A 25,467-nucleotide genomic window follows, 5' to 3' on the forward strand; every position below is an offset into this window, starting at 1 on the left:
GAGGGCCTTTGGGATGAGCAGGCGTGCGTGTGCACGGGATAGGATCCCTCAGCGTGGAGAGGAGCAGTGGGGGGTGCCCGGGGAGGAGGAGACCTTAGGTCCACTTTCCTTTCCTCTGGATCTTGATCCTTGGGTGGGGGTGCACAGAGCCCCCCCTTCACTCCTGGGCGCAGCTGTCCTGTTCCTGGCACAGCGCACGCTCTTCTCTCCGGGGCTGCTAGACGGCGGCGGGGTTTGGGTTCTCGACTGCGTCCGGAAAGCCGCTTTGGCATCAAGTTTGCCGGTTCTCACCAGGACTTCTTTTCCTATAGGTGCCGCATGCCACGATTTATACACAAACATGGTTTGCCTGATTGTTGCAGTCTGGGCCTGGAACAATTTTAATTAATGGGAAAATGGTCCTCAAAACAGTGATTAGACCTCTTCAGGTACAACAAGATAAAAGCCTGATAATTTGGATGGAGTACTCTTCTTAAATGTCTATTCTGTGCCTGGTAGCCAATGGGAGAGCGGGGCCGTCTCCCACCTGATCCGATGAGTAATTAAGAGAGGGCTTTTTCTTCCTACCTCTCCCCTCCCTCCCCTCCCCACTGGAGCTTAACAGGTTGGTGGTATAATTTGGAGACTTTAAGGGGTGTCATGCTAGGGGCTTAGGCAAGGGCCCGGCATCTTCTCTCCAGCTCCCCAGACACTGCCCAGCTGGGTTTGAAAAGCCGGCAAGTGAGGGGAGGAAGGAGGTGGTGGCAGGAGAGAGGTGACGCTTCTCAGCCAAGTTTGAGAGGGGCCTGTGGCCATGAGCGAGCTAGGCAGCCAGAAGAGCAGCGACGGCACTGTGTCTCGCCTCCTCAACGTGGTGGAAAGTGAGCTACAGGCCGGGAGGGAGAAAGGCGACCCTACGGAGAAGCAGCTTCAGGTCGTCCTGGAGGATGCCCCTCTCTGGCAGAGATTCAAGGAAGTCACTAACGAGATGATCGTGACCAAGAATGGCAGGTGAGTTTCTCCGCCGGCCCGCTTGGGCTGGGAGGGCTTGGCGAGGGCGGCGAGCCCCCGACTGCGGGAGAGGCTGCCCGTCTTTGCTCAGAGGCAGCGCGGGCTGATGGCAGAGCTCAGAAGGACAGGCTCGCTCGGCTTTCCCCAGCCAACTCAATCAATTTCCCGAGATCAGCAGAGGTGCAGGGGTGAAGCCAGCTTGCCTGCGTGTTCACCGGACAGACTGCGGGAAGGCAGCGCACGGGGGCCATGCCCCATGGGTTAGGGAGATTAGCCCGAAATTATTGTTATTTTCTGACTCACTGCCTGTCCTGGAGCAGACCTGAGCTCCAGCTCGGTTCAGATAAGGTGAAAGTCAACTTTATTTGGAAGCTGAGTGTTTCCTCTTAAGCACGGCAAACTTTCCAGAAATTCGGGACCAGCTGAAGAAGGGGAACCAAAGGGCAGACGTCATCTCGCTGCCCATCGCTCCCTCGGCTTCCTGGTGTGTGTTCGTGGGACATTGTGTGTGTGTGATGGCGTGAGAGCCGTGGCAAGGACAATACCTGCCCAAGGCCGTGATGCGCTGAGGGAAGACACCTTCTTTTTTCTCGGTGCGGCAGATTAGAGATGAGCAGCAACCGGTCTCTGCCGGCCTTTCTTGGATTCTGTGCGATCCAGCCCTGCTAAGTGGCTGTCGAGGTCACGGTGGGAGCGCTCGCTCTGTAGAGGAAGTGCACATGCTCCGCAAGACAGTCTCTCTGCCCGCAGCTTGGCCAGACTGGCTCCCGGCATTGAGCTGCTGCTCACAGACCCTTTGGCTCACAAGGTCAGGAAGTACAGAGGTCGGAAGGCGCGTTTCCGCAGGGCTCCGGCGGTGGCCCTCAGGAGAAATTCTGCTACGAGAGAAAAGTTGAGGCCTGCGGGATTTCTGGCCAGCTTTTGACCTTGTGCAAAATGCTTCCTTTCCGGATCCTTGGCTTCCTATTTTAAGAAAAAATCCACACCGTAGAAACGAACCATCCCTTGTCTCTCTGGGAGAATTGTGAACTCGAGCACTTTTGCATGGCATTGAAGTGCTCTGCGAGGGGAAGGTGTGCCAGAAATCAGGGCATTTCAATACATTGTGATCACTCCTAGTAGAAAGGATATTAAACCTGCTAGGAACACCAACCAAACGAGCTTGATATTTCTGTTTTCTGACTCTAAATGGGTCCCCTACTTGTTTCATATATCGGATTTGTTACTTTTAATATTTGCAGTTGTAACGATCTCAGTGCCTACTCTTGATCTGCATTTATACATTATTTTGGGTAGAAAGAAATAGAAAATACTTTTAAAAAAAGATTTTATTTATTTGGCAGTGAGAGCGAGAGAGCACAAGCAGGGGGAACAGTAGAGAGAGAGGGGGAAGCAGGCTCCCCCACCGAGCAGGGAGCCCAATGCAGGGCTCGATACCAGGACCCCGAGATCATGACCTGAGCCAAAGGCAGAGGCTTAACCATCTGAGCCACAGAGGTGCCCCAAAAATATGTTTTTTTTTTTAAAAGATTTTATTTATTTATTTGACAGAAAGAAAGATCACAAGTAGGCAGAGAGGCAGGCAGAGAGAGAGGTGGGGAAGCAGGCTCCCCGCTGAGCAGAGACCCCGACGTGGGACTCGATCCCAGACCCTGAGATCATGACCTGAGCCGAAGGCAGAGGCTTTAACCCACTGAGCCACCCAGGTGCCCCAAAAATGTTTTTAATATCAAAGAATCAGCCCCACGTTTCTAGTTGGATTTACTTTCCTTCCTTTCACGCTGAATGACGCTGCAGTTGTACAAGTTCTGTCCAGTAGTAGGTGGGAGCGACTGTGGTTCATCCCTTGTGCTTAGTGGATAGTGTTTGTGCCAACGTCCAGCCTCACACTCTCCATTCGGCTGTCCAGGCGCTACCTGTGAGAGTAGAATAAGCACCATCACCAAGTAAAAATACAGTCCGTCTAGTCCAGTGAGGAAGAAATACAGTTTCTGAAGCCATTTAAGATCCAGGTTAATGATAGGACACATTGGGATGTTCTTTCATAATTTAGGAAGAGCTTTCTCTTGCCCGTGTTCACCTACATCATTTTTTCTGCTTATTTAAAATGTAAAATTCTTCCCGTTTAATGTCCTTTGATATTAAATATGGGAAAAATATTCTTTGTAGAAACGTCTCATCCCAGTCAACTCGGTTGCTGCTGTGCGTGGAGGCCCTGCGGCCGTTTCCCCTTCTCCAGTGAACCGAATCTTCTCTTAGGTTCCATTATGGTCCCTGAACCCCTTAGGGGGTTTTGCCAGGAAACAGTTCCCTTTACACTTCAGATAAAAGAAGGGAGATGCTCGTCTAAGAGATGGATGTGTTGATGATGAATAAGGTTAGCCGGAAATTACTCTCAGTCTCTTATTTTCACAGATTTAAATTGTTAGCAACTTCTTCCTGTCCTCGATACAGAAAGCTCTTGTTTCCGGTCCCTCCTCTCTTATGGGTCTGTTCTTGAATGTCTCCTTCGTACCCACTGTCCCCTGCTTGCAGACCTAACCCGCCTCCTCCAGATGCTTCACCCCTGCCCTTCACACCAACTCCTGAGCCCGGGGCACCTGCCCCCACAGCCCTTCTCTGCAGAGAAGCTTAACACCCGGCTCCGGCCCCTCTGGTTCACATAGCCTGCCGGCCCCCGTGGGCAGACTCTGGATTTCTAGAAGCATCGGGGTGGGGGGGTCATCAGATAGTTCCTGTCCGCTATAAGAGCTTGAGCTCTGGAAAACAAACGGAGGGCTGCTGGAGGGCAGGGGTGGGGGACGGGTAACTGGGTGAGGGCCTTCAGGAGGACATGGGAAGTGAGGAGCCCTGGGGGTTCCACGCAACTGATGAGTCCCGGATTCAGCCTCCGGAACTAGGAATGCACGATATGTGAATTAGCTGATTTTAAATAAAATTAAAAGAAGAGAAAGTTTTGAAATAACATAGCATGGCCTGATGGAAGAGTTCAGTCTGGGTTTCAGAAGGAGACCCTTCGGAGCATGCCAGTGGGAGGCTTGCCTCTGGCAGGTCGAGGTGGGAAAGAGGGTTCTCCTGCGCATCATCCCCAGACGCCGGCACCCGACGACCTTCGTCCCCCTCCCTCTCTCCTGGCTCCCCCCTCCCTCCTTTTCTTTCCCTGCTTTTTCCCTTCCCTCTTTTTAAACGTCAGTTTGTTTTCCACACGTGTGTTTCCGATGCAGCAGCAGCAGTTGTGCCAACCTTCCTTCGCACCCTCGGCAGAGCGTCTGGCGGTGAATCCTCCCTTTCCTTCCGGGCGAACTTGAACTTCGATTGTAGGTTGAAGGAAAGACACTAATTTGAGGCTCTGAGACAAATCTGTGAAATCTCTTGCACCTCTTGTTTTCTTTACTAAAACATCTTCACGTTAGCGGAAGATGCTCTGTTTCCCAGGTATTTCCAAGCAGTTGAATAATTTCGACTCAGTTCTGATCGGATTTGCCTCCAGCAGGTTTTCAGAAGTTGGAAGCATCTCGGATGTAACTGAGACGTCCATTTGTTATCCAAAAACATGCGCTGGGAATCCTAAGTCGGATTTGCCAGCGATTCAGGGCAGCGAGCTGATGCGGGCACAGAGAGGGGAGAAAACGGAGCTTGTGCATCCGGCAAATACATTTCCGTGCCCTGTAGCCCCAGACACTTCCCCCAGGTTGACGGGCACGATCCCTGAGGGTCCTCTGAGTCTGCGTAACCTGCCTCCGACCCACTGTTTCGGCCTCTTGCAATTCTGGGAGGGGACAAAGGAAGGTGCTTACAGGAGCGAGTGAGTTTTACCTTCAGCCATCTCTGCTCCCCTCACCTGCAAAAGCTGCCTCCTTCCCGCAGACCTCACTCCTCATAGCCTCCGTCAGTAGTCCTGGCTCTTGAGATCGCCTGCAAGGAAAGCAGAAGCCAGAGACCGGCCTCCTGGCGCCGTGGCAGGGAGCAGAACCCAGCCACCTGCGGAGTGCTCGTTCCTCCATCCGCGCCTGCTTTCCTGGTCCTTGTGCTAGCTCCCTCTCCTCCCCCCCACCCCCGAATTAGGGGCCGGTGTACATGTTTCTCAGCTCCTCAGAGGCGCTGGGGCTCCTCTGTGGTTAGCCATCCCTTGGAAAGGAAAGAAGAAAAGCTGGCTGGGTTAGAGGTGCAGTTCACCCTGGAGGACAAAGCCAGGCGCGTGCTGCCCGCATGTGAGGGCACGGACTCCCCTGGACAGTGCTCCTGCTCCTTGTGACGTGGGGGTGACGTGGACACGAGGCTCAGGGTCTGGACTAGGCCTAGACTTGGGATGAGCTCCCGTCCTGGTTACCAGACTCATGACAAGGTGATGGACCTTCTTGTTCCTCACTGGGATAATAGAGGTTAAAAAATTCATGGCATCTTAGTTCATTCGTGTGGCGATAAAAGAACAAAAGTATTTTTAAAATAAGTTTTTTTAATTTGAGTAGATAGATATGGTGTTGTCTGATTTTCAAGTGTACAACATAGTGGTTCGACAAGTTCATACATTATGCTGTGCTCACCACAGGTGTAGCTGTGTAACAAAACAGAAATAATCATAAAATTCTTGGTAGACAAGTACTAAAGAGAATAAAGCGATAAACCATTACGTAACTTTTCACAAACTTTTTACCCCCTTTAAGTAGACTCCACACCCAGCATGGAGCCCAGTGCGGGGTTTGCACTCACAACCCTGAGATCAAGGCCTGAGCTGAGATCAAGAGTCAGACACTTAACCGACTAAGCTACCCAGCCGGCTCCATTCTGTAACTTTTCAGATGTGTCCTTCTAAAATCCAGGACTATGGTTTCTTTATCTTTTTTTCTTTACTTTAAAAAAGAGTTTTATTGGGACCATTCATGTGCCGTACAACTCACCCACTGAAAGCGTGTACAATTTGGTGATTTTTGCTATATTCACAGGGTTATACATACATGCTCACAAATAATGTTTTAAGCATTTTCATTATCCACAAAAGAAATCCTGCATCTCTAGCCATCATCCCCCAAGTCCCCCCGTCCTGCTTGGCCCTGGCACCCACTGATCTTTTACAGTCTGTGGATTTGCCGACTGGACAGTTCGTACGAGTGGAATCATGCAATAGGTTGTCCCTTTCCATGAGCGTCATGTCTTCACAGTTCAGCCGTGCTGTACCATTTTTATTGCCAAATCATACTCACTTGTGTACATGGGTCCTGTTTTGTTTGCCCATTCTTCAGTGGATGGGCACGTGGGCTGTGTCCACTTTCTTTGCTCTTACGAATAACACTGTTGTGAACATTTGTGTACAAGATTTTGTGTGTTTCATGTCTCTCACATGTGTGTGTAGGCGTGGAATTGCGGGGTCATATGGCAGCTCTGTCTGTAACCGGCTGAGGAGCTACTGGACTGTTCTCCAGAGTGGTCCTACTGTTCCGCATCCCCACCGCTGTGTTCAGGCTCCTAGTTTCTCTGCAGCCTCGGCAACACTTGTTACTGTCCACTTTTTAATCACAGACGTCCTCGTGAATGGGAAGTGATTCCTCACTGCACTTTCCGGTTTGCATGTCTCTGATGGCTAACGATGTTGAGAATCTTTTCGTGCGGTCGCAGGTTCTTGAGAACATCAGGTGTGGCTCCTGAACATAGCACAACAGGAGAAAAGCCATGACACATTCCCATATTCTGGAATTAAAGGTCATGCTACATTCTTTGTGAGACCTAGCATGACACAGCTAGGAGAGAGAGCACAAATGAAAAGAGAGAGAGCACAGGTTTCCCCCCTCATTTTGCCTTAGTCACCCTAATCTTCTCTTTCCTCGGTAGTCCTCAACGGTCCAGGCTTATCTGGACCCCAGGACCATGTACTTGCTGTTCTTTTCGTGTGCAGTTGCTTTTATAGAAGTCATTTCTGGCATCTGTAGGGTTCATTTCTTCTCCTTACTTGGCCTTAGCTTACTGTCCCCTGGACCTGCTAAGATCCATCTAGAGCAGTTTCTCACTCTTAATTCCCCTCTGTGACATCACCCACTGTTGTTCCTTCATAACAGTCTTGCAATTTAAAATTATCTTCTACATTTATTTATTATTACTTTTTAAAAAATCTTTTTTTAAAAAAAAGATTTTATTTATTTATTTGACAGACAGAGATCACAAGCAGGCAGAGAGGCAGAGACAGAGAGGAAGAGAAGCAGGCTTCCCATCGAGCAAGGAGCTGGACACAGGACTCGATCCCAGGAGCCTGGGATCATGACCAGAGCTGAAGGCAGACGTTTAAGCGACTGAGCCGCTCAGGTGCTCCAAATCATCTCTTCAGTGTTAAGGCAGAATTGTAGGAAACTTCTTAACATTTCATGCTCTGAAGATAGCGGCCATGCCACATGCTTGAGGGGCTGTGTCCTTACTCTGCCAGTTCAGTGTATGACGAAGATACGTTATATGAGCTTTCCTTCTTTCTTTTTTTTTTTTTTTACTTTTACATGTACTGCATATCCTTATCAAGAAAACTTACAGTACTTTTAAACTTCATATGTGAAATTATGATTACACATTTCATTTCTTTGTTTTCTTTGAACCAAACCACACCGGACCAAACAATTTCACCATTTCAGAAAAAGCCATAGACTAGAAATCAGACCGTCTCTCCATGTGCCTCACAGAAACGAGCCAGGCTCCCGTTGGTGAGGGTGACCAGTGTGGCCGGCGGGGTCATGTCTGATGTCTGCTTTGGTGATTCTTGGCAAACGGCATCTGTGCTTTTCAGGGGGCTGCTTCTTTCGATACTTGGCCAATATTATTAAAATAATTTAAAATGTTAAAATATGTTGTGGAAGGGAATAGTTTCGTCAAATACAACGAGAAAAGAATAGATGAACTCCTTCTGTTGAAGAAAGAGCAAAAGAATATGCAAGGGGACGAATTTTGATGCCACAGGTCGCTCCCGGGGGAAGGACCATCATTTTCCTCTACAGGAAAGTCACCATCATGTCGTGAAGGGACCGGAGGGAGGAGGTGAGTCACGCAGCATCAGGCAGGACCTGGACTCGAGATGCAGGTTTCCCGTCGGAGTCTCCTGTAGTTCACGCACTCGCACTGGTCCAGCCTCCTACTTAGATTTTCTCTCCTTGAGCCAAGACTGGGGGAGGAGAGAGACGACTCTGGGGAGCCGAGGGAGGGAGGGAGCAAGCCGTCAGCATTCCCATGCACAATCCCGAGGCCAGGGGCTCCTTTTTTTTTTTTTTAGAAGGTGTTATTGATTCGTTTTTTGAGAGAGAGCAAGAGAAATAAAGAGCCAGGGGGAGGGACAGAGGGAGAAACAAATCCCCCCACTGAGCAAGGAGCCCAATGCGGGACCCTGGGATCATGACCCAAGCCGAAGGCAGACACCGAACAGAGTGAGCCACCCAGGTGCCCCAAGGCCAGGGTCTCCTTGCAAATGACCGTGAGCTAGCCCCGCCCTCACTCCCTCACATATCTCCCGAGTTTTTTTTCTCAAAAGCTAAAGATGCTCTACACCCGCACATCTTACGTGTTAATGTTCCTGTGACTGGCCTGGGGACTTTGGAAAAGCACAGCTTCTGATCGAGCAGGTCTAGCGTGAGGTCTGAGGTTCTGCATTTCAAATGACCTTCCAGCTGGTCAGGGACCAGTGGTGCTGGTTCAGGGGTCGCTTTGGCAGCAAGTGTCTAGACTCGGGACTGTTAGCTTCTCAGTTTGGGGATTCAGATGTTAAGAGGTATTGACAAATAAGCCAGTGTCTCGGGCATTTGGGTGGGGGTATGTCTAGAAACCAGGTCTTTTAAGGATAATTTGGAGCAACTTAGTACATTTGTCAAGGGAAAAACAAATCAGAGGGAATGAGATGCCCAGTGAGGGGCTCTGCAAATGCATGAGACCAAACTTGCTGGTGCTGTTCTAGAGCGCGGCAGAAGGACCAAGGAGTCCAGGTCGGTGCGTCTTGAGCTCAAATTCCCACAAAACCCTCAGTGAAAGGAAGGTTCCACAGTCATACCAGTTCAGTGTGTGCACAGACCCTACCTTTGCAGAGGTTTGTAGAGTGCATTAGTATATTAAAGGCTCTGAGAAGTCATGCAGGGAAGGAATTGGTCTAACCATAACCGTGAAACCACCTGCTCCCTGTTCATGCTATTACTGTCGCTCCACACTGGTGTTCCTTGTGGGGGAAGGGCTGGTTGGTGGCGTTAGTGTGGAGACTGGTGTGCGCCCGGAGGACGTCTTTGAAGAAAGATCTCTGAGAATGTGGCATCTGATGACAGACTTTGGGCTTCAGCCTCCTCTGTCAAATGATGAGATCAGTGGCTTTCGGACGTTAAAACAGACACAATGGTTTGAAGTAAAAACCCCACCATGACATGCACTTGTAAGAAGAGGCCCCTGTTGGAATTGGGGCTGCAGGCCTGGGCATTCTCTGCGCCCCGGGGGCACTGCAGGGCAGGTCTCCCGAGCGCGGAGGGACGGCTGGGTGAGTCCCCCAACATTGACATCCCTCCTGTGACTCAGTTCTGCCTTTCCTTTTAGACGGATGTTCCCTGTCCTCAAGATCAGTGTCACGGGGCTGGACCCCAATGCTATGTACTCCCTCCTGCTGGACTTCGTCCCCACAGACGGTCACCGCTGGAAGTATGTCAACGGGGAGTGGGTGCCCGCGGGCAAGCCGGAGGTCTCCAGCCACAGCTGCGTCTACATCCACCCAGACTCCCCCAACTTCGGAGCCCACTGGATGAAAGCTCCCATCTCCTTCAGCAAAGTCAAGCTCACCAACAGGCTCAACGGAGGCGGGCAGGTACGACCGGGTCACCCGGCCACGCGGCCGCCCCACAGCGCCAATCAAGAAATATCAAGGGTGCATTTAGGCAATTAGAGGGGTCCTCACCGGCCTCTTCTCCCACGGAAGCCAATTACTCCCTGGAGCCCAAATGTGATCAGGAATAAACAGGTCTTAATTGGCCGCTCTCAGTTTTTAATGGACTTCCTGATGGTAAGAGCGCGCGGGAGTGCGCGGTTTCCTTAATCATCGGCCCTGCCAAAGCGCTGGCCTGCGTGCTGCCTTTTTACCCAGCCCCGGGAGGAGACGTCTGTGCGTCCCGGCTCTGTTGTTCTCTCCTCTCTTTGGTGTAAGTGGCGTGTTGGCAGTAGACAAAAACCTTAATAAAAAGCTGCTCCTAAATGAAATAATTGCGGCTTCCAGCGGGGCATTATGATAATTGTCAGTAGAATATCCGAGCGGCTTTGGGTTTTCAGAAAAACAAACAGACCTTAAATAAGGAAGGTTTGATTTAAGGTCTCCAGTCAGAGTAAGTAAGAATTCGGGGCTTTTGTCCCTCTTTTGTTTTCTCTGCGAAGACTGCGAATGTACCGTGCAAAGCTGTGATTTCTGTTAGGACGCGGACGGTGGAGGGGGTGGGCGGCCCGTGGCTGGGGGAGAGGCTGGCCGGCCCCCCGCTGTTTGTGTGGGGAGCCGCCGGGTCCCGGGTCCTCGCGCCTCCTCTGACTCGCGGGCTTGGCCTGCGGGACCCCGGAGCTCACGCGTCAGCAGGAGGAGATGCGCCTCGCCGCCCCGCAGCGTGCGGGAGGTTCCGGGCCTTTCCTGCAACAGGACGCTGACCCGCGCACAGCTCCTGCCTCCCCGCCTCGCGCCCTGAGTCCTGCAGTCGGGCTCGGGGGTCACCGCGAGCGCATGCCGTGGGGCGGCGGTGGCCGGTGCCCTCTCTGCAGGCGGCGACTTGGGAGACGGCAGGGCTCCTCCCGGAAGACCAGGATGTCCTCCCGACGAAGCCCACGGTCGTTGTTGGGAGAACAGGGAGGGAGAGAAAGCACAGCCGGGCCGGGCGGAGAGCCGGCCTTTAGGACAGCTTTCTGGCCGGCCCTGGTCAGGCGGGCCGGGGGCGCGGTGGGCCTGGGGGGCCGGGCCGGGCGCCGCGTCCGCGGGCCTCCGTCCTCTGCTATCCCGCCCCACAGATCATGCTGAATTCTCTGCACAAGTACGAGCCGCAGGTGCACATCGTGCGGGTCGGGGGCGCGCATCGGATGGTGGCGAACTGCTCCTTCCCCGAGACCCAGTTCATCGCCGTGACGGCCTATCAGAACGAGGAGGTGCGCGGGCGCGGGCGCGGGCGGGAGGGGCCGGCGGGCACCGCGCGGGGCCGCGGGCGGCTGTGCAGGTCTCCGAGGTCTCGCCGAGACGCGGTTCAACGGCGGGTCGCCCCTTCCACGCGCCCTTGCCTGTCCGGGGGCCGGTGCTTCCCCTGCGGGCCCAGGAAGGTGCGGCCTGCGCGCGCGGAAGCCCCAGACGCCCGGGGGCTCCGTGGTCCGGGCCCCGTGTGCCCTCGGCCGCCCCGCGCGGGGAGCCCCTGCCCTTCGAGGCGAGGAGCCAGCCCCGGCCTCTGCCGCTGGCCGGGGCGCCACGACCGGGCTCACTGGAGAGCGTCCTGGGCCGGCGCGTCCGGACGCAGAAGCGCCGGGGTGGGTCGGATTCTTTCTGACTCAAGTTTAAAAAATTCTTTTTAGAATAATACCTGTTTATTAGAGAAACGCCCGTGTAATAAATAAATAGCACAGACGTACGTTCCGCGAACAAGAAAAAGGAGAGCTGCCCTTTCTCTCCTGCGTCTCGAGCCGGCCCGAGGACACGACACATGAGAGCTGCGAGTGTGCTTGCGCCCGGTGTTCCCGTCTGTAACAGACGAGAAGGGGCTCCCTCGCGTGCACCGGCTCACGTCCTGCATGTTAGTCTGCAGACTTCTCCTTTTTCCCAGGCCTGTCTCTTTTCCTGACGTGCCCGCAGAGGACATCCGTGCTTCAGGCCGTCAGCTGCCCACTGCTGGGCATTAGGCCGTGCACAGTCGTCTCATCGGCTGTTGGAGATAACGCTGCAGGGTCGCCCCGGGTCGCCCCCGTCCACTGCCGCTGGCTTGCGTGGGTGAACTCCTAGCAATGGCATTGCTCCAGGGAGAGCGTGGGTTTAGGTACCCCCACACCGCGGGGCAGAGAGCGTACTCCTCTCGGTGCGGCACCGTTCCCAGCAGCTTTGATAACCTGCTGGTGAAGAAAACAAAGCGCACCTCTCATACCAAAATAGACCCAGAAGGTGTCTTGTTGCTCCCTTCATCTGCATTTCTTTTTTGGAGGCTTTTAAAGAATTTGGGCTCCTTCCCAGCCCACCGAGTCTGAATCCCCAGGGCTGGTACTTGCAGTCTAGAGTCTCTAAATTCTCCCCAAAGGATTCTGATGAGCACCTGGGCTTGGAAACTTAGAGAGCCTCCAGGTCAAACTGAGCTGTGGATTGAAGTGGAATCACAGGTGGGCAGAGAAAATGTGATTTCTTTCCTTTATGTAGTCTGGCCTCTTGGCTGAGCCCCTCTAGCAGGCGGGTGGGGACAGAGGTTAAATATTTGATCATTTCAGCAGGTGCTGTCTTCACAGGCGAAAACATGCTGTGTTCAAGATGGCCCACCCTCTCCTGCTTCTCTCCCTTGGAGGGAGTCTGGGTCTTTGAGGGGGGTGTGTCTTTTGCAACTCTGGAGAGCGCATGTTTGTGTATGTCAGGGGGTGCTGGAGACTGTGTCCTAGCTGCCCGGTGGCCTGTTTCAGCCTTGATTATGCCCCGTGGGAATCAAGTCAAGAAAACCCAAACTTAGAGCCTCTCTCGCTGCCAGCACTCCCTGCTGAGTCGACGCTGATGCACCCTCGAGGGGGGCAGGCCTGTGGGTCAGTGCTGGTCTCACTGTGCACCTTGACCTCTCTAGGTTTAGACCAGGAGAAAGACCGGGACAGGTGCATCAGACCCTATGGCTCGCCTCCCTCTTCTGATTTCTTCCCCGTTCCCGGGTCGGAAAGAGTGGTGCTTTTATTTAACTTTTCTTCTTTCTACCAGGCCCTTGCTGAAATAAACATTCTTTCCAATGCTCTTTTATTGAGCAAAGATTTGTTGACTAGGACTGCCTGCTGGGAACACCGCGGTGGGCATCACAGGTGTGGGTGCTGTCCTCAAGTCCGTATAGCCCACGGGGAGAGGCCGTTAGCTAATAGACGTTGTATATGGTGGCCGCTGGCTCTGAAGAGGGAAGCCGGCAAAGGCCATGGGACGGAGCGCCAGCGGCGGGGAGCAGTACAGTGTGTTTCTGTAACCCGGATCACCGAGGAAGTGATCACTGAGACTCAGGGAGTGCGGCTGGACCGTGCTCTCCGGGAGACATGGACTCAAACCTGCATGACTGACCGTGTTCCTGGTGATTTCTTAGAAGAGTAGCTGATGGGAGGGGCATGATCAATATATTAAAAAAAAAAAGATGAATAAACAAAGAAGGAATGCTAGGGTTAGCACTTCAGGCTTTGCACATTTCTAATGCTTTGCCCTTTTTTTGCTCATATCCCGCTGTGTTTCCCATTTTCACCACGGGCTACAGCACAGTGCTGTCAGAGGCCGTGCATGAGTAATTTCGTGCAGAACTGAGCAAAGACACGTGGAGAGGGAGAGCAAGAGGGGTTATTGCGATGTTACAGAAATTCCCAGGTGAAGGTAAAGGTTCCGTTTGTTCATGTATGTTCCACTTTCACTAACGCTTCTTGTCTTTGTAAATGGAAGATAACAGCTCTCAAAATCAAGTACAACCCTTTTGCCAAAGCCTTCTTGGATGCCAAGGAAAGGTGAGTAGAGAAATTTCAGTAAAATCGTATGAGCTGACGTCTGCAAATGTGAGATTTATGCTCGTCTTGGAAGGAACTTGCATTACCTTTGATAGAAATAGGTTTGTGACATTTAATTTCATATTCAACAAACTCCTAACCATCTGTGCCTGGGAGCAGGGCTCCAGGGGAACCTCTAACTGGCAATGTTTGCTCAGCTCTCTTTTATTACTGATTCTTGAAAGTAACATAGGCAGATGTAAAAAAAAAAAAAAAAAGTGATTTTGAGTGTTGTTGTTTTTAAGATTTTATTTATTTATTTGACAGAGATCACAAGTAGGCAGAGAGGCAGGCAGAGAGAGAGAGGGAAGCAGGGTCCCTGCTGAGCAGAGAGCCCGATGTGGGGCTCGATCCCAGGACCCTAAGACCATGACCTGAGCCGAAGGCAGAGGCTTAACTCACTGAGCCCCCCAGGTGCCCTGTGATTTTGAGTTTTAATGATCACTCTGCCCTTCCTCCAATTCTCTCTGAGTGGTACAGTTGCAATTATTATTATTTTTTTTAACTCCATGTAGCCCAGGAGAGGTGAGTGATTTGTATAAGTAGGTCATAAAGGTGAGAGCTCCTATCTTTCAGGTCTGAGGGAAGACCATTCAGAGACTGCTAGGGATCTCTTCTGGGCCTTTTGGCTAAGATCAGTGTAGTTTCTGCTCTTGCCAGTTCCGAGGCTTCTGGGATGGTGAATGGTGACGCCACCACTTAGGCTAGTGACTCCCCAGCTCCGTGTTTTCCTTTTCCATTCTAGAAAAAAAATAAAACAACAATATTACCTAATTGACTTCTATTGATGGACTTTGTCCTGTTAGTATTTAATTTAACTTAATTTCAGATATCTAAAGCCCAAGGGAGATCGCAGGTGTGAGATGAACAGGAAAAGCAGGTCGTCCTGACTTGGAGTCCTGGCTCTGCTGTTCCCTGGGGGTTGGTCATGCTACCTCTCTGAGACCCGCTTTTCCATCTGCTGAGTGGGTCTAGCAGTATTTTCCTGGCAGAGTTATTGGTGGGTCTAGCCTATCCCAGATTCGCGCATGCCCCGAAGTCCTGCGCAAACCCCAGCTGCTGTCAGCGCCGGAGTTCTGTCAGGCAGAAGCAGTGACCACAAGCGAGAGAGACCCAACTAAGTGGGACAGCAGGAAACAGGGCAAATCGGCATGACCACGGGTCGTGTTCTGAGGGGGATCACACACTAGATAAAGCACCCTGGGTGAAGGGGGGAGACGTCTGAGACCAAAGGTGTCTGGTTTCCTTATTTCAAGAAAGGGATTGCTTTCCAAAGGGAGCGTGGGGTAGATGTCCCGCTGGACTTGTGTTCCGCCGGACAGCCCGGGCGCACTTCCCTGTGTTCCAGGAGTCACCTCAGAGACGCTCCTGAAGCTGTGTCTGAGAGCCAGCGCGTGGCCTACTCTCACCGTGAGTCGGGTGAACGCCGGGTGGGGGGTTCCCTGGGGACCCTGGGAGCCATCCCCCACCACACGCAGACCCTCCCTATGGCAGAGGCTTGGGGACTGTTCCACAGCTTTTCTCAAGACTCAACAGGTTGCTTCTTCCACTCAAGTCCAGTGTGTGCCCTTCTAGGATTCCCAGAGAGAACCAGTATTCCTGAGGGGCTGGACCGAAGCTGGGGCGGGAGATAGCGTTCTCAGACTGGACTTTTCATGTCCCAGAGGCTATGGACTGTCCCAAGTGCACTCTGGGAGTCTCTCCTGCCTCTCCACCTCCACTCTTGGTGGTCTGGCCTGGGTTGGCCCTGTTTTAGTGTTTGCCCATTTTTGAGTTGGTTCCCACCACAATGCTTCAGGCAGGCTCCAGCCTTGCCCGTGGGGAGGACTCTGGGTGGCTGACTGGACGCCCACAGGGTGGGGTGAGTGATACACGGCTGGGGACCCTACAGACACTGGGGGTCCCTCACCAGGCACCGGCCTCCCCATGTCAGGATGGCGGGGGAGACCCCCTGAGGGAGGAAGGCCCTGGAGCTGCAACGGAGGCCCAGGCCAGTGAGGTCAGGGTGGAAGGTTAACCCTGGCATCGGAGAAACTTGAATGAGAATCGTAGTGGGCGGTGTTCTCACCGGGTCCCTCCTCGGTCAGCACAGAAAACACGGCTTCTGAGCACCCGCTGGGCGCCAGGCCCTCTTGTAGCTGGCGGGGGGGATGGGATGGGGGGGCAGGCTCTTGCATGAGGAAGCTCGGGACACGTCAATGCCACTCGCTCGGGCACTCTGCTGTCGCCCTGCTCTGGGGTTCTGGGGTTCTCTCCTGGCTCCTTCCCGTAAGCCTTGGCGCGTGTTCCACTGCAGAGTGGAAAGGGAACAGCTCCCAGAAAAGCACTTAAAAAAAAAAAAGGAAGAAAGAAAGAAAAGCCCTTTTTAAAGAGAGCTGGAAAAACGAACCTTTTGTACCGGCCCCGTGTGCTGAGCCCCACACTAAGCTCTCGTGTTGTCATCTTCTCAGCGAATGTCTCCAGAGTCAAGGGCACAGGAGCCTGGCTCCGGGAGACCCCATGCCTGGCTTTGCCCACTGGACACCTGCGTCAAGAACATTTTCTTTCTTTCTTTCCAGTTCGGGTGCCTTTTCTTTGTTTCTTGTCCTTTTCATTCAAAAACAAATTTCTGTGAACTGTTGTATAACCTTCCAGAATGTTCTGCAAGATTCTTAGTGCTAGCCAGCTCCCCACGTTTTGCTTCCAGAAGCCTCTGGTGAGGGGAGCCATCGTGGCTCTGGCTGGGGGTGAGAACTGCAGACACCTTCCCCCTGGGCAGAGAGAGACCCTTGTTCCCGTGAAGCACACTAAGGGTGCCCTGGTGGCTGGGGATGACACAGACATCTGACATCCCTGTCTCAGACTGACTTTTGATTTAACTCAAGTGAGTCAGAAGCAACCTGACTTCTGCATTCCCGTGACTCACTCACTCGAAGGGCCTTTTGCACAGCTCTGTGCCAGCCTTCCCCGCGCGGCTTTCCGAGCCTTGAGAGCACTGCGGGCCTTGTCCTAAGCAGCCAGCCACGCCGCTGCGTGGAAGGGGGGGGGACGGTGAGCGGGGCGGCCTCCGTCTCCCTGGGGCAGACCTTTAGGGTCGCTCACACAGAGGCGCAGTGTGTGAGGGGCCTGGAGACCTGACCTCTGGTGTGCAAGTTCAGGGTCGGTCTGAGCCTTCCTTTCGTCTCTTCCAGTGGGAGGCTGGATCTTTTCCAACCCGGAGGGAGTGTGCGCAGCAGGACATGCCGGTCACCAGTACGCGGCCCCTTTGCCTCTGCCTGCGCCCCGCGCGCACCACGGCCGTGAGCTCTACCCTGGCCTCCGGGGGCACCGGCAGGCTCCCTACCCTGCGGCTCACACGCACAGAAGCCACTCTCCCTCAGGTGCGTGGTTTTGCTGATGAAGCCCCTGGGGGTGGGGCTGGTTTGGGAAACAGTAAACAGCCCGTAGTAACAAGAAGTATGGAAGGTGGCATCGCTTTCATCTAACATACGCAACGGATTGTGTATTGTTATTTTAACGTCTTGTTTTACTCACTAGCAGTGGAGCATATAATCATGACATCTTCCGTGTTTTATGATTTTTTCATAAGACCATGTCCTGGTCCCTGATACGTGTGATGGGCCTCCTCCCAGGCCGCCGGTGGACTCAGCAGCTCAAGCTGCGTCTCCAAAAGCCAAGCCGGGGGGCGCCCAGGGTCCTCAGCTCACCGCCTCCCCGTGGCTCCTTTCCGCACTCGTAGGCCGCGGCTCTGCCCAGGGCGGAGCGGGCCCAGTCCCGGAGGGCCCGTAGGAAGCCGGGCGACTGCAGCCAGACTTCCGCGTGGTTCGGCTGGGGGCGCGCAGGGCCGGCCTCGGGCACATCCGCAGCTTCTCTGCTTATTTGCGGAGCCGCCGCTGGCCTTGGTGCGCTTTCTTCCTCCCTGACCCCACCGAGCCGGCCTTGGTCTTGCAGAAGCCCAGACCCTTGCCTGCTTGTTAGATGTGTGGGGAGGCAGGAAGGGGGAAGGGAAGCCAGGGCTGAGTTCTCGTTCAGTGATGGGCGCCCCAGAGATTTCCTGAGGGCTGGCTGTGTGCTGGGTTCTGTCCGTGCGCGGAGTAGACAAACCCCCAGCCTGACAGAGACTCTGGTCCCCTGTGGGGAGAGCGACGCTAGACGGCAGAGAGAGGGAGACGCGCGGCAGGGGACGTGGAGGAGAAGCGTTAAGGTTCCATCCTTCGGGATGCCCGAGCTGTCCGCAGAGGCCCTCCCTGTCACCTGCCACCTGTGTCCCTTCGCTGCTGCTCCCAGCAACCTTGAAAGCCTCTGCCGGGAAGACGGAACATGGAGCTTCGTGACATCAGAAAGTGGGCGGTGTTCTCACCGGGTCCCTCCTCGGTCAGCACAGAAAACACGGCTTCTGAGCACCCGCTGGGCGCCAGGCCCTCTTGTAGCTGGCGGGGGGGATGGGATGGGGGGGCAGGCTCTTGCATGAGGAAGCTCGGGACACGTCAATGCCAGAGCGGGGCACGCCGTCGCAGGGGCTCTTCCATGGCGCTCGGTCGGACCCATGGCAGCAGCACAGCTTGTTACAAGTGTAGGCTCTCGGGTTCTCCTTCACTTTAACCAGGGCCCAGGGGGACGCGCGGGCACAGTGAAGTTGGAGGAAGTCTGTGACACTCACCGGCCCCGGGGCTGGGGGAGAAAGAGCCGCGGAGCCGCCCACAGGGGCTCCGGCCGGAGCTGGGATTTGCGGGATGCGCAGAAGGGGAAAGCGGTGGCAGTGGGCGGGAGTGAGGTGGCCAGCAGGGGACCCCGGAGAGGCCCAGGGCACTCCAGGGAAGAGTGGTGCGGGCAGGGGCACAGCGGAGAGAGGCCCGGGGTGACTGGGGGGCAGGTCTGGGACGGAGGTGGTGGGGGTGGTGGGGCGGGGGGGCGCGGGGCTGAGGCTGAAGCGGTTCCAAGGGCCCCGTCCTGAGAGGCGTGCGTGCCTGGGCCAGCCTGGCGTAGGCACCAGAAACTTCCTCCTCGCCCCCCTCTTCCCCCTCATGTCTGCACGTTCACGCAGGCGGAGGCTCGCAGACTCCGTGCTTGCGGGGTTTCACGTTACTTGGGGTTGCTCAGAAGAGGAAGGGGCCGGTCCTCAGAAATGCCATCTGGGGCTCCGGCGGGCCCTCCAGCCTGTATTGAGGGGACGCTGACGTGCCCGTTCTTCCACGGGACAGCGCGGGGTGGTGCGCGTCCGGCGGGTCTGGTCACCCACGGCGGACCGACCCTCCCCTCCGGGCCTCCTCTATACTGTGGGGAGGTCAGGTCGCTGCGGTGACAATTAAAACGTGAGCGCCGTGTGGCCTACGGTGGACACTCGGTGTGTCTGGGAGACCGCGTCTCGTTTCCTTCCGCAAGGACCCACAGACTCCCGGCATCAGCAGCACAGACCACGGTGTGTCACCGTGAGACGGGTCCTGGGCCACCGTCTTTGTTCTCTGCGCTCTGTCAACTCAACTGTTGTCCTTTCCCCAAAGTGAACTTGATGGAGAGCTCGAGCAGCAACCTGCAGGTGTTCTCCGCAGCGGACAGCTGGACCTCTTTGTCCTCCGCGCCGCACACCAGCATCCTGCCCGTCCCGCACACTAGCGGCCCGCTCAACCCAGGGCCTAGGTAAGACCAGCACCGGCAGCTTTGCTCCTCGGTGGTCTCGGGGGTGATGCGGGTGCTGGAGACTCATGTCCCCGCTCTTCCGACGGTGGCTTCGCTGCGGACTCGTTGTCCTGACTCTTAAGCCACTACAAGCGCAGGGAGCAAGACGATGGACTTTCCTCTCCCAGAGACGAGGGAGGGGAAAGCACTTGCTCCGCTGCATGCTTCGGTGTTCTGTTTTGAAAAGGGAAAAGACTTGATGGCCTGGAGTTGTTTGTCCTGAACCAGCCAGAGATGGTGTGAGCTGTGGTGGCGGCAGATAGACACCGACCGTGGGAGGTGGCTGGAGGAAGTGTCAGTAGATACTGAGAATCAAGATGCTGGGTTGTCCGTGTTGTCATAAACCACCCGTCCTACCCGGGGACAGGCTGTGGGAGTCTGGCCCACAGCCCAGGTGACAGAGCCGCGGCGTGGCCTGCACACCAGAGACCTGCGTTTTGTTCGGACTTCTGGAGATGAGGGGAGAGAGGACGGACAGGGACCTTGGCGTTTGGTGGACGTGGGCTTTAGTCCTGCTTCTGTCCCTTACTGATGTCACGTCTTCGGGCAGTTTTCTTGGCCTCACTGAGCTCCAGCATTCTGGTCGCTAAAGCGGAAACTATAGGGGCTGCCCTGGGTCGTGATGAGCCCAGGAGGAGAAAAGGCACTAAAATGCTTCGTGAGCGGTAATGCGCTGCAGAAGCGCCGGCTGTACTTCCCGCGTAGGTGTGCCGATGGTGAGAAGGTCCAGACAGGGATCCCACACTGAACGGTGGGTCTCGGAAGATTCCGAGGATGGCTGTGGTTTGCCGGTCTAGAAAACGTGAGGAGATGGTAGCGTTTGGGTGTACAGCACGGCTGCTCACGCTGGAGGAGAGTTAGAATCACCTGGGATGTCGTTAAAATGCAGGATCTGGAGACAGGTCTGGGTTGGAGCCTACGATTCTGCCCTGTGACAGGCTGTGGGTGTTGTACGCTTGGCCTTGGTGGTCTTGATGCTGATGCTGCCTTGGTGCTCGGGGTCCAGCTGTGCTGTCCCACACAGCTGCCGGCGGCTGCGGGCGGCCGCTGAGCCCTGGAGACGGAGCGGGTCCCGGGGGGTGTGTGTGCCGGAAACACACACACACTGGCTTGAAGATGTAGCAGAACACAGAGCATAAAAAGCTCAACTCTTTTTTTTTTTCTCTTTTTACCTCAAAACCATGTTGAAATGACAATATTTAAATATTCCTGGTTCCATAAAATATAGCGAGAAGCGTCGTCCTCCTGAAATGCGTAGCTGCTAGACAGCGGAGCCTTGCAGTTGTGGTCACGTCTTGTATCTACTGGACAGCGCCCGAGTGGGTTATCTGAGGAAAGAGCGTGGGTTTGGGTTGTGGTAGGAGGCAGACAGGGAGCCCCTGAAGACGTTAAGTAGCCCCGTGGCGAGTTCTGTCCTCCGTCCCTCACGGAAGTCATTTACAGTATCCAAGACGTCCGCGAGGCTGGCGCTGGACCCTGTTTTACCACTGGAGGAACTACAGCTCGGAGGCATTAAAAGCGGCCCGAAGGTCGTGCACCGCGTGTGTAACGAGCGCGGGGCTCCCACCGGGCGGGAGGCATCAGGCAGGGCCCACCCTGAGCGACGTTGTGGAAACGTCTCTTCTGGAGATCAGGCCTCAAATCCCAGCCAGCCGAGCTGGCTAACACCCAGACAGACAGACACCCCCAGAGCCTGGCCTCCTGTGGGTTTCCTCTGGCCCCGTGAGGTCTGTAGTCTCTGGGCTGGGGCGCAGAGCACAGGGGGCATTTCTCCCTCTTGTTCCCTCAGTAGCGTGTTTAACCGACGACCGGCTCCGTACAGATTTTGCTAGAGAACAGCAAACGTGCCCGGGACGGTCGGCGTGTCCCGAGCTCTTCTCAGGCCAGGCGTATCAGAAGAGGCAGGACTCTAAACGTCCGGACTAGGGACGACGGAAGGCCGCGGGCGTGGGCGTTTACCCCACCTGCTGCAGCAGCGGGCGTGTTCGTCTGTGTTCGCGAGCAAAAATTATGATCCACTGGAAAGCTTTAAAAAGCCCTGATGCCCGGGCCACAAGCCAGATGGTCGCGTCAGGGTGTGCGGCGGCAGGCCCCAGCACCGGTGTTATTTCAGAACTTGCCTCGTGATTCCCCGGCACAGCCAGGTTTGTGACCAGGGCTTGCAAATGGGAGCGGTCCGAGGCGGTGATCTAGCTCCCAGCCTTTCTGCCGGGAGCAGAGCCGTTGGGTGCAGCCGAGAGTCCGTTACAAGCGCCGCCCTTCCTGGGTGCCGTGGGCCGGGCATCGCCTGCTCCCTCTTCCTCCAGTGCACGCCGGCCTCTGCACCCTGTGTGTGAGTGCGACCCTGAGTCTTGAAGATGAGGCCGCGGAGGCCGTGAGCCGTAGGGCGGGGAGGCCGACCTGGGTCTTCTGACGCCTGTATGTCCCGGCCGCTACACCCGTTAGCCCTCTTGCCAGTCTGAGGTCCCCCTCGCAGGCCTGGCCTTCCACATCCGCCCTCGTTTGGCTCTCTAGCCGTCCACGCAGGCTGCAGGGCGGGGCTCCGGAGTGAAACGCTGTGTTCAAAATCAAACGTGGCCGGTGGCAGGGCGGAGGAAATTCAGGTCAGGGTACCTAATCCCATGCTCCTTCCGCAGCGGGTCACCGCTGGCCTCCGCTGCTCCACAGAAACAGGGCTGTGCTGTGTCAGAGCCAGAAAGCCGTGGGGGAGGCACCGTCTTCCTAGACCTGGGCCTCCTGGTGCAGTGTGCGTGCTGGGCAGCTGGCTGGGCCTGCGGGCAGCATCCTCAGCGTTCTGTGTCTCTGCAGCCCCTACCCGTGCCTGTGGACCATCAGCAACGGCGGCGGAGGTCCTGCCGGGCCTGGCCCAGACGTGCACGCCAGCTCCCCGGGGACCTTTCTTCTGGGGAGCCCAGCTGTGACTTCACCCCTCTCCGCCCAGGCACCCAGTTCAGCGGGTGCCGAGGTTCTGGGGGAGCCCTCGCTGACCAGCATCGCCGTGTCCACCTGGACAGCGGTGGCCTCACATCCCTTCTCGGGCTGGGGTGGCCCGGGGAGTGGGGGGCGCCATTCTCCCTCCTCGCTGGATGGGTAAGCCGGATCCTGGGGAGGGGTCAGCGGAGAGCCCTGTCTGTACAGAGCGTTTAGAAGCCCCACCTCTGCGTCTAGTGAGTTAGACAGCCGGGTCTCCCCACCCAGTGAGCGCAGGGTGGAGGGGTTCCGGGAGGTGGTTTAGTTTGGAGATGCTCTCTGGTTTCTTGTCCCACACCCGTTTTCTCGGCAGCCCGTCGGTGACATGCTTAGGTAACTGGGGTTCACAGGGCACCTTCCTTGGCTCTGCTGCTTACTTTCCGATGATTCTAGAAGGCCTCACCTCCTGCTTGCTGTTCCGTGGAGGTGGTGCGAAGCTCTTCAGCGAGCTCCGCGTCTACCTGCACTGCGCCTTCCTGGCCTTGGGCAGCCCTGGGAAGTCTCTGCAGCCCCGGGGTTTCTGCTTGGACACCAGGAAAGAGTGCAAGCCCCGGAGTGACGTTCCGGAGAAGAGAGGCCATCACGCGTTACAGCAATGCGCCTGGAGTTTAGAAAGCGAGGTCATGTCCTTCCCTTGCTCAGAAACCTTCCGTGGCTCACCATGGCCCACAGAACGAAGTCCTACCCGACTCGGAGGACACCCCCACTTCCTGGCCTCAGCCCCTGCTCCCAGCTTCAGTTCCCTCCGTCATCCCGGGAGAGGCCGACATGTCAGGGGACCCTCCCATCCCCCTGCCTTCCCTGTGCCTGAGACGGCCTTCTCTGGTCAGCCCCATCCGTGTGAATCCTGCCCATCCCCGGGGACTGGCCGGAGGGCCCGGCCAAACACCCAGGGTGCCTCGGCACACGTGACCTTGCCCGGCTGCCTGCCTTCCCACGGGTCCTGCCTCTTTCTGGAGCTCGCCCCCCGCCCCCGTGTTTTTGTTTGCCTGTGAGCGTGTCTGTCCCCCACTAGACTGTGAGCCCTTGAGGGCGAGGGCTAGCCTTCTGTCTTTGTACCCCGCAGCACCTGGAACTGTGCCTTGTCCCTAGTAGGTGCCCAATAAACGGAGTGCAGTTGGTGTGCCGTGCCTGTGTGCTAGAATGACAGCTGTGGGGCCCGTGGGGAGGCAGAGCTCGGAGATGCGTGTCAGGCACACGCTAGTAGGTCAGTGTGGGGAGCCCAGAACATGCTGGGTGGTCCCCCAGGCCCCCTGTCTGAGCCACAGCCCGTCCCAGCAATGGATGCTGTGGAGACAGTGTGGGCTCGAGCCGTTCCTTCCAAATACCACTCCATGGATCCCCTGTGCCACGTGACCAAGAGCACCTGTTGGAGCACAGTTCTGGGCACACTCCATCCCTCCTGGATAAGAATCTTTAGGGTCCGAGTCCAGGAATCCGCGTGCCAACAAGAGCCCTGGAGGTCAGCCGCAGAGCCAGGTTTGGAGCCGACTTGCCTGGAACAGAGAAGTGGAGTGGTAGGTGCTGCAGGAGCCTCACTCCAGGCAGGAGTTCAGCCTCCGCCGCAGCGAGGGCTGGTGCTACAGCCGTCCCGGGCCGGTGCACGAAGTGAGTGTTGTCTCAGTTTGCCTTTTCCCTTTTGTACTGCTGCGGGCTGTGCTGGTAACGCCCGGAGGGGTTTCCAGACCTGCGTGATGCCTGGCTCTCCCAGACCGTTACCAGCCTGCGGACGGAGTGGTCCCTTGGGCATCCCTGAAGGCGTGGGAGAGGGTTCTGCTGGGAGCCTGTGGGGAGCCCACGCACGCCCACTGCACGCCCAGCCATAGTCTGGGTGTCCACACAGCACGCCACTGAGTCCCTGACTCTTTGCCCAGGCGAGGGACCCTCGCCAGGCTGTGGCTAGCACTGTCTGGTCTTCCGGTGCCAGCCCACTCTTGGACACGGAGCTCTGGAAACAATGCCCCTCCAGCAGCGTGGGGTCCCGGGAAGTGGCTTTATGCTCTCAGGGCTGCCTGCCCAGTGCTCCAGGTCCCTAACTGATGGACGAGTGACCGAGCCCAGAGTACTGACACCGCTGCTCTCGGAAAAGCGACCTGCTCCGCATGCCCTGTGGCAGGAGTGTTTTCGGTTCCCTGGTTCCCCTGTGACAGCGTAAGAGGCCATTGAGATATTAATGTATTAGCACCTCTGCAAGATGCTATTTTGGTAAGTTTACAAAAGTGGCCGTTTCTTGTCTGTTAGGAGTTCAGGCAATGGTAGCCTCCAGCTACCCAGGAGGCCTGGCAAGGGCCCTGCCCTGGTCACGGAAGCCGTTGGTCATGCGCCCGCAGCTCAGCAAGCTCAGTGAGGTCCACGGACCGGTCTCTCGTCTTTCCCTTTCTGACCCTCTCCTCACAGCCAGGACTGGACAGGAAACGTGGCCCAGGTCAGAGCAGAGAGAAGCTGATCACCTTCTGCTTTTTCTATTCATCTTGCTCAGGGGATGGGGTCCTCTGCACAGCGACAGCGGAAGCCTCAGCCGAATTTGGGGTCATTGCGTGTCATCGGCCAGGAGCCCGTGATGGTTGTGAAACACGGGACATGACAGCTGGTTCTGCCCCCAAGGGCCTCTCCTTGCGTGGTGTCCCCAGTGCAGCCAGAGTAGTGTGCTTTCTGGTGGTTTCTCCAGATAGTGCAGGCTCATTTCTGCCTGGGAGAGCAACCCTTGGTTGCTGAAGTCATCGTAATGACTGACGGAGCCTCTGACGTCCCAGACTAACTTTGGAGCCTTTGTACCAGCTCCTTGCTCAGCTGCTCACTTTACCCAGCTCCTGAGCAACACCGATGCCACGCCAGAGATCCAGGCCTGTCGCCATGAATTTTAGAGAAACTTAAACCCCACCCGAATGAGGCACGTGCCCGGCTCAGTCGGTTGAGCGTCTGGCTCTTGGTTTCGGCTCAGGTCGTGATCTCAGGGTTGTGACACTGAGCCCTGCTTTCAGCTCTGTGTTCAGCGTGGGGTTTGCTGGGGGCTCTCCCCTTCTCCCTCGGCCCCTTCCCCTGCACTCTCTCTCTCAAATCAATACATAAATCTTTAAAAAACAACGAAATAAAGAGTTAATACAATTCTTTGAGCTAAGCCTGGTGTGTGAAGGTGTCCCCCTGGTC

The 25,467-nt window shown here is 55.7% G+C and overlaps 1 protein-coding gene across 1 annotated transcript in view; it reads left to right on the plus strand.

Annotated features, from left to right (window-relative positions):
- Positions 1 to 22,444, plus strand: part of TBX19 (T-box transcription factor 19) — a 31,948-nt gene extending 9,504 nt beyond the window's left edge. Inside the window, exons 3-10 of the mRNA XM_059414219.1 lie at positions 780 to 990; positions 9,529 to 9,793; positions 10,969 to 11,103; positions 13,595 to 13,656; positions 15,044 to 15,105; positions 16,866 to 17,054; positions 19,176 to 19,311; positions 22,159 to 22,444. Coding sequence (XP_059270202.1) covers positions 780 to 990; positions 9,529 to 9,793; positions 10,969 to 11,103; positions 13,595 to 13,656; positions 15,044 to 15,105; positions 16,866 to 17,054; positions 19,176 to 19,311; positions 22,159 to 22,444 — 1,346 coding nt within the window. The remainder of the gene's footprint in view (positions 1 to 779; positions 991 to 9,528; positions 9,794 to 10,968; positions 11,104 to 13,594; positions 13,657 to 15,043; positions 15,106 to 16,865; positions 17,055 to 19,175; positions 19,312 to 22,158) is intronic.
- Positions 22,445 to 25,467: the final 3,023 nt, after the last annotated feature.

This window comes from Mustela nigripes, chromosome 10, assembly GCF_022355385.1.
Source record: "Mustela nigripes isolate SB6536 chromosome 10, MUSNIG.SB6536, whole genome shotgun sequence".
NCBI classification, from domain to species: Eukaryota; Metazoa; Chordata; class Mammalia; order Carnivora; family Mustelidae; genus Mustela; species Mustela nigripes.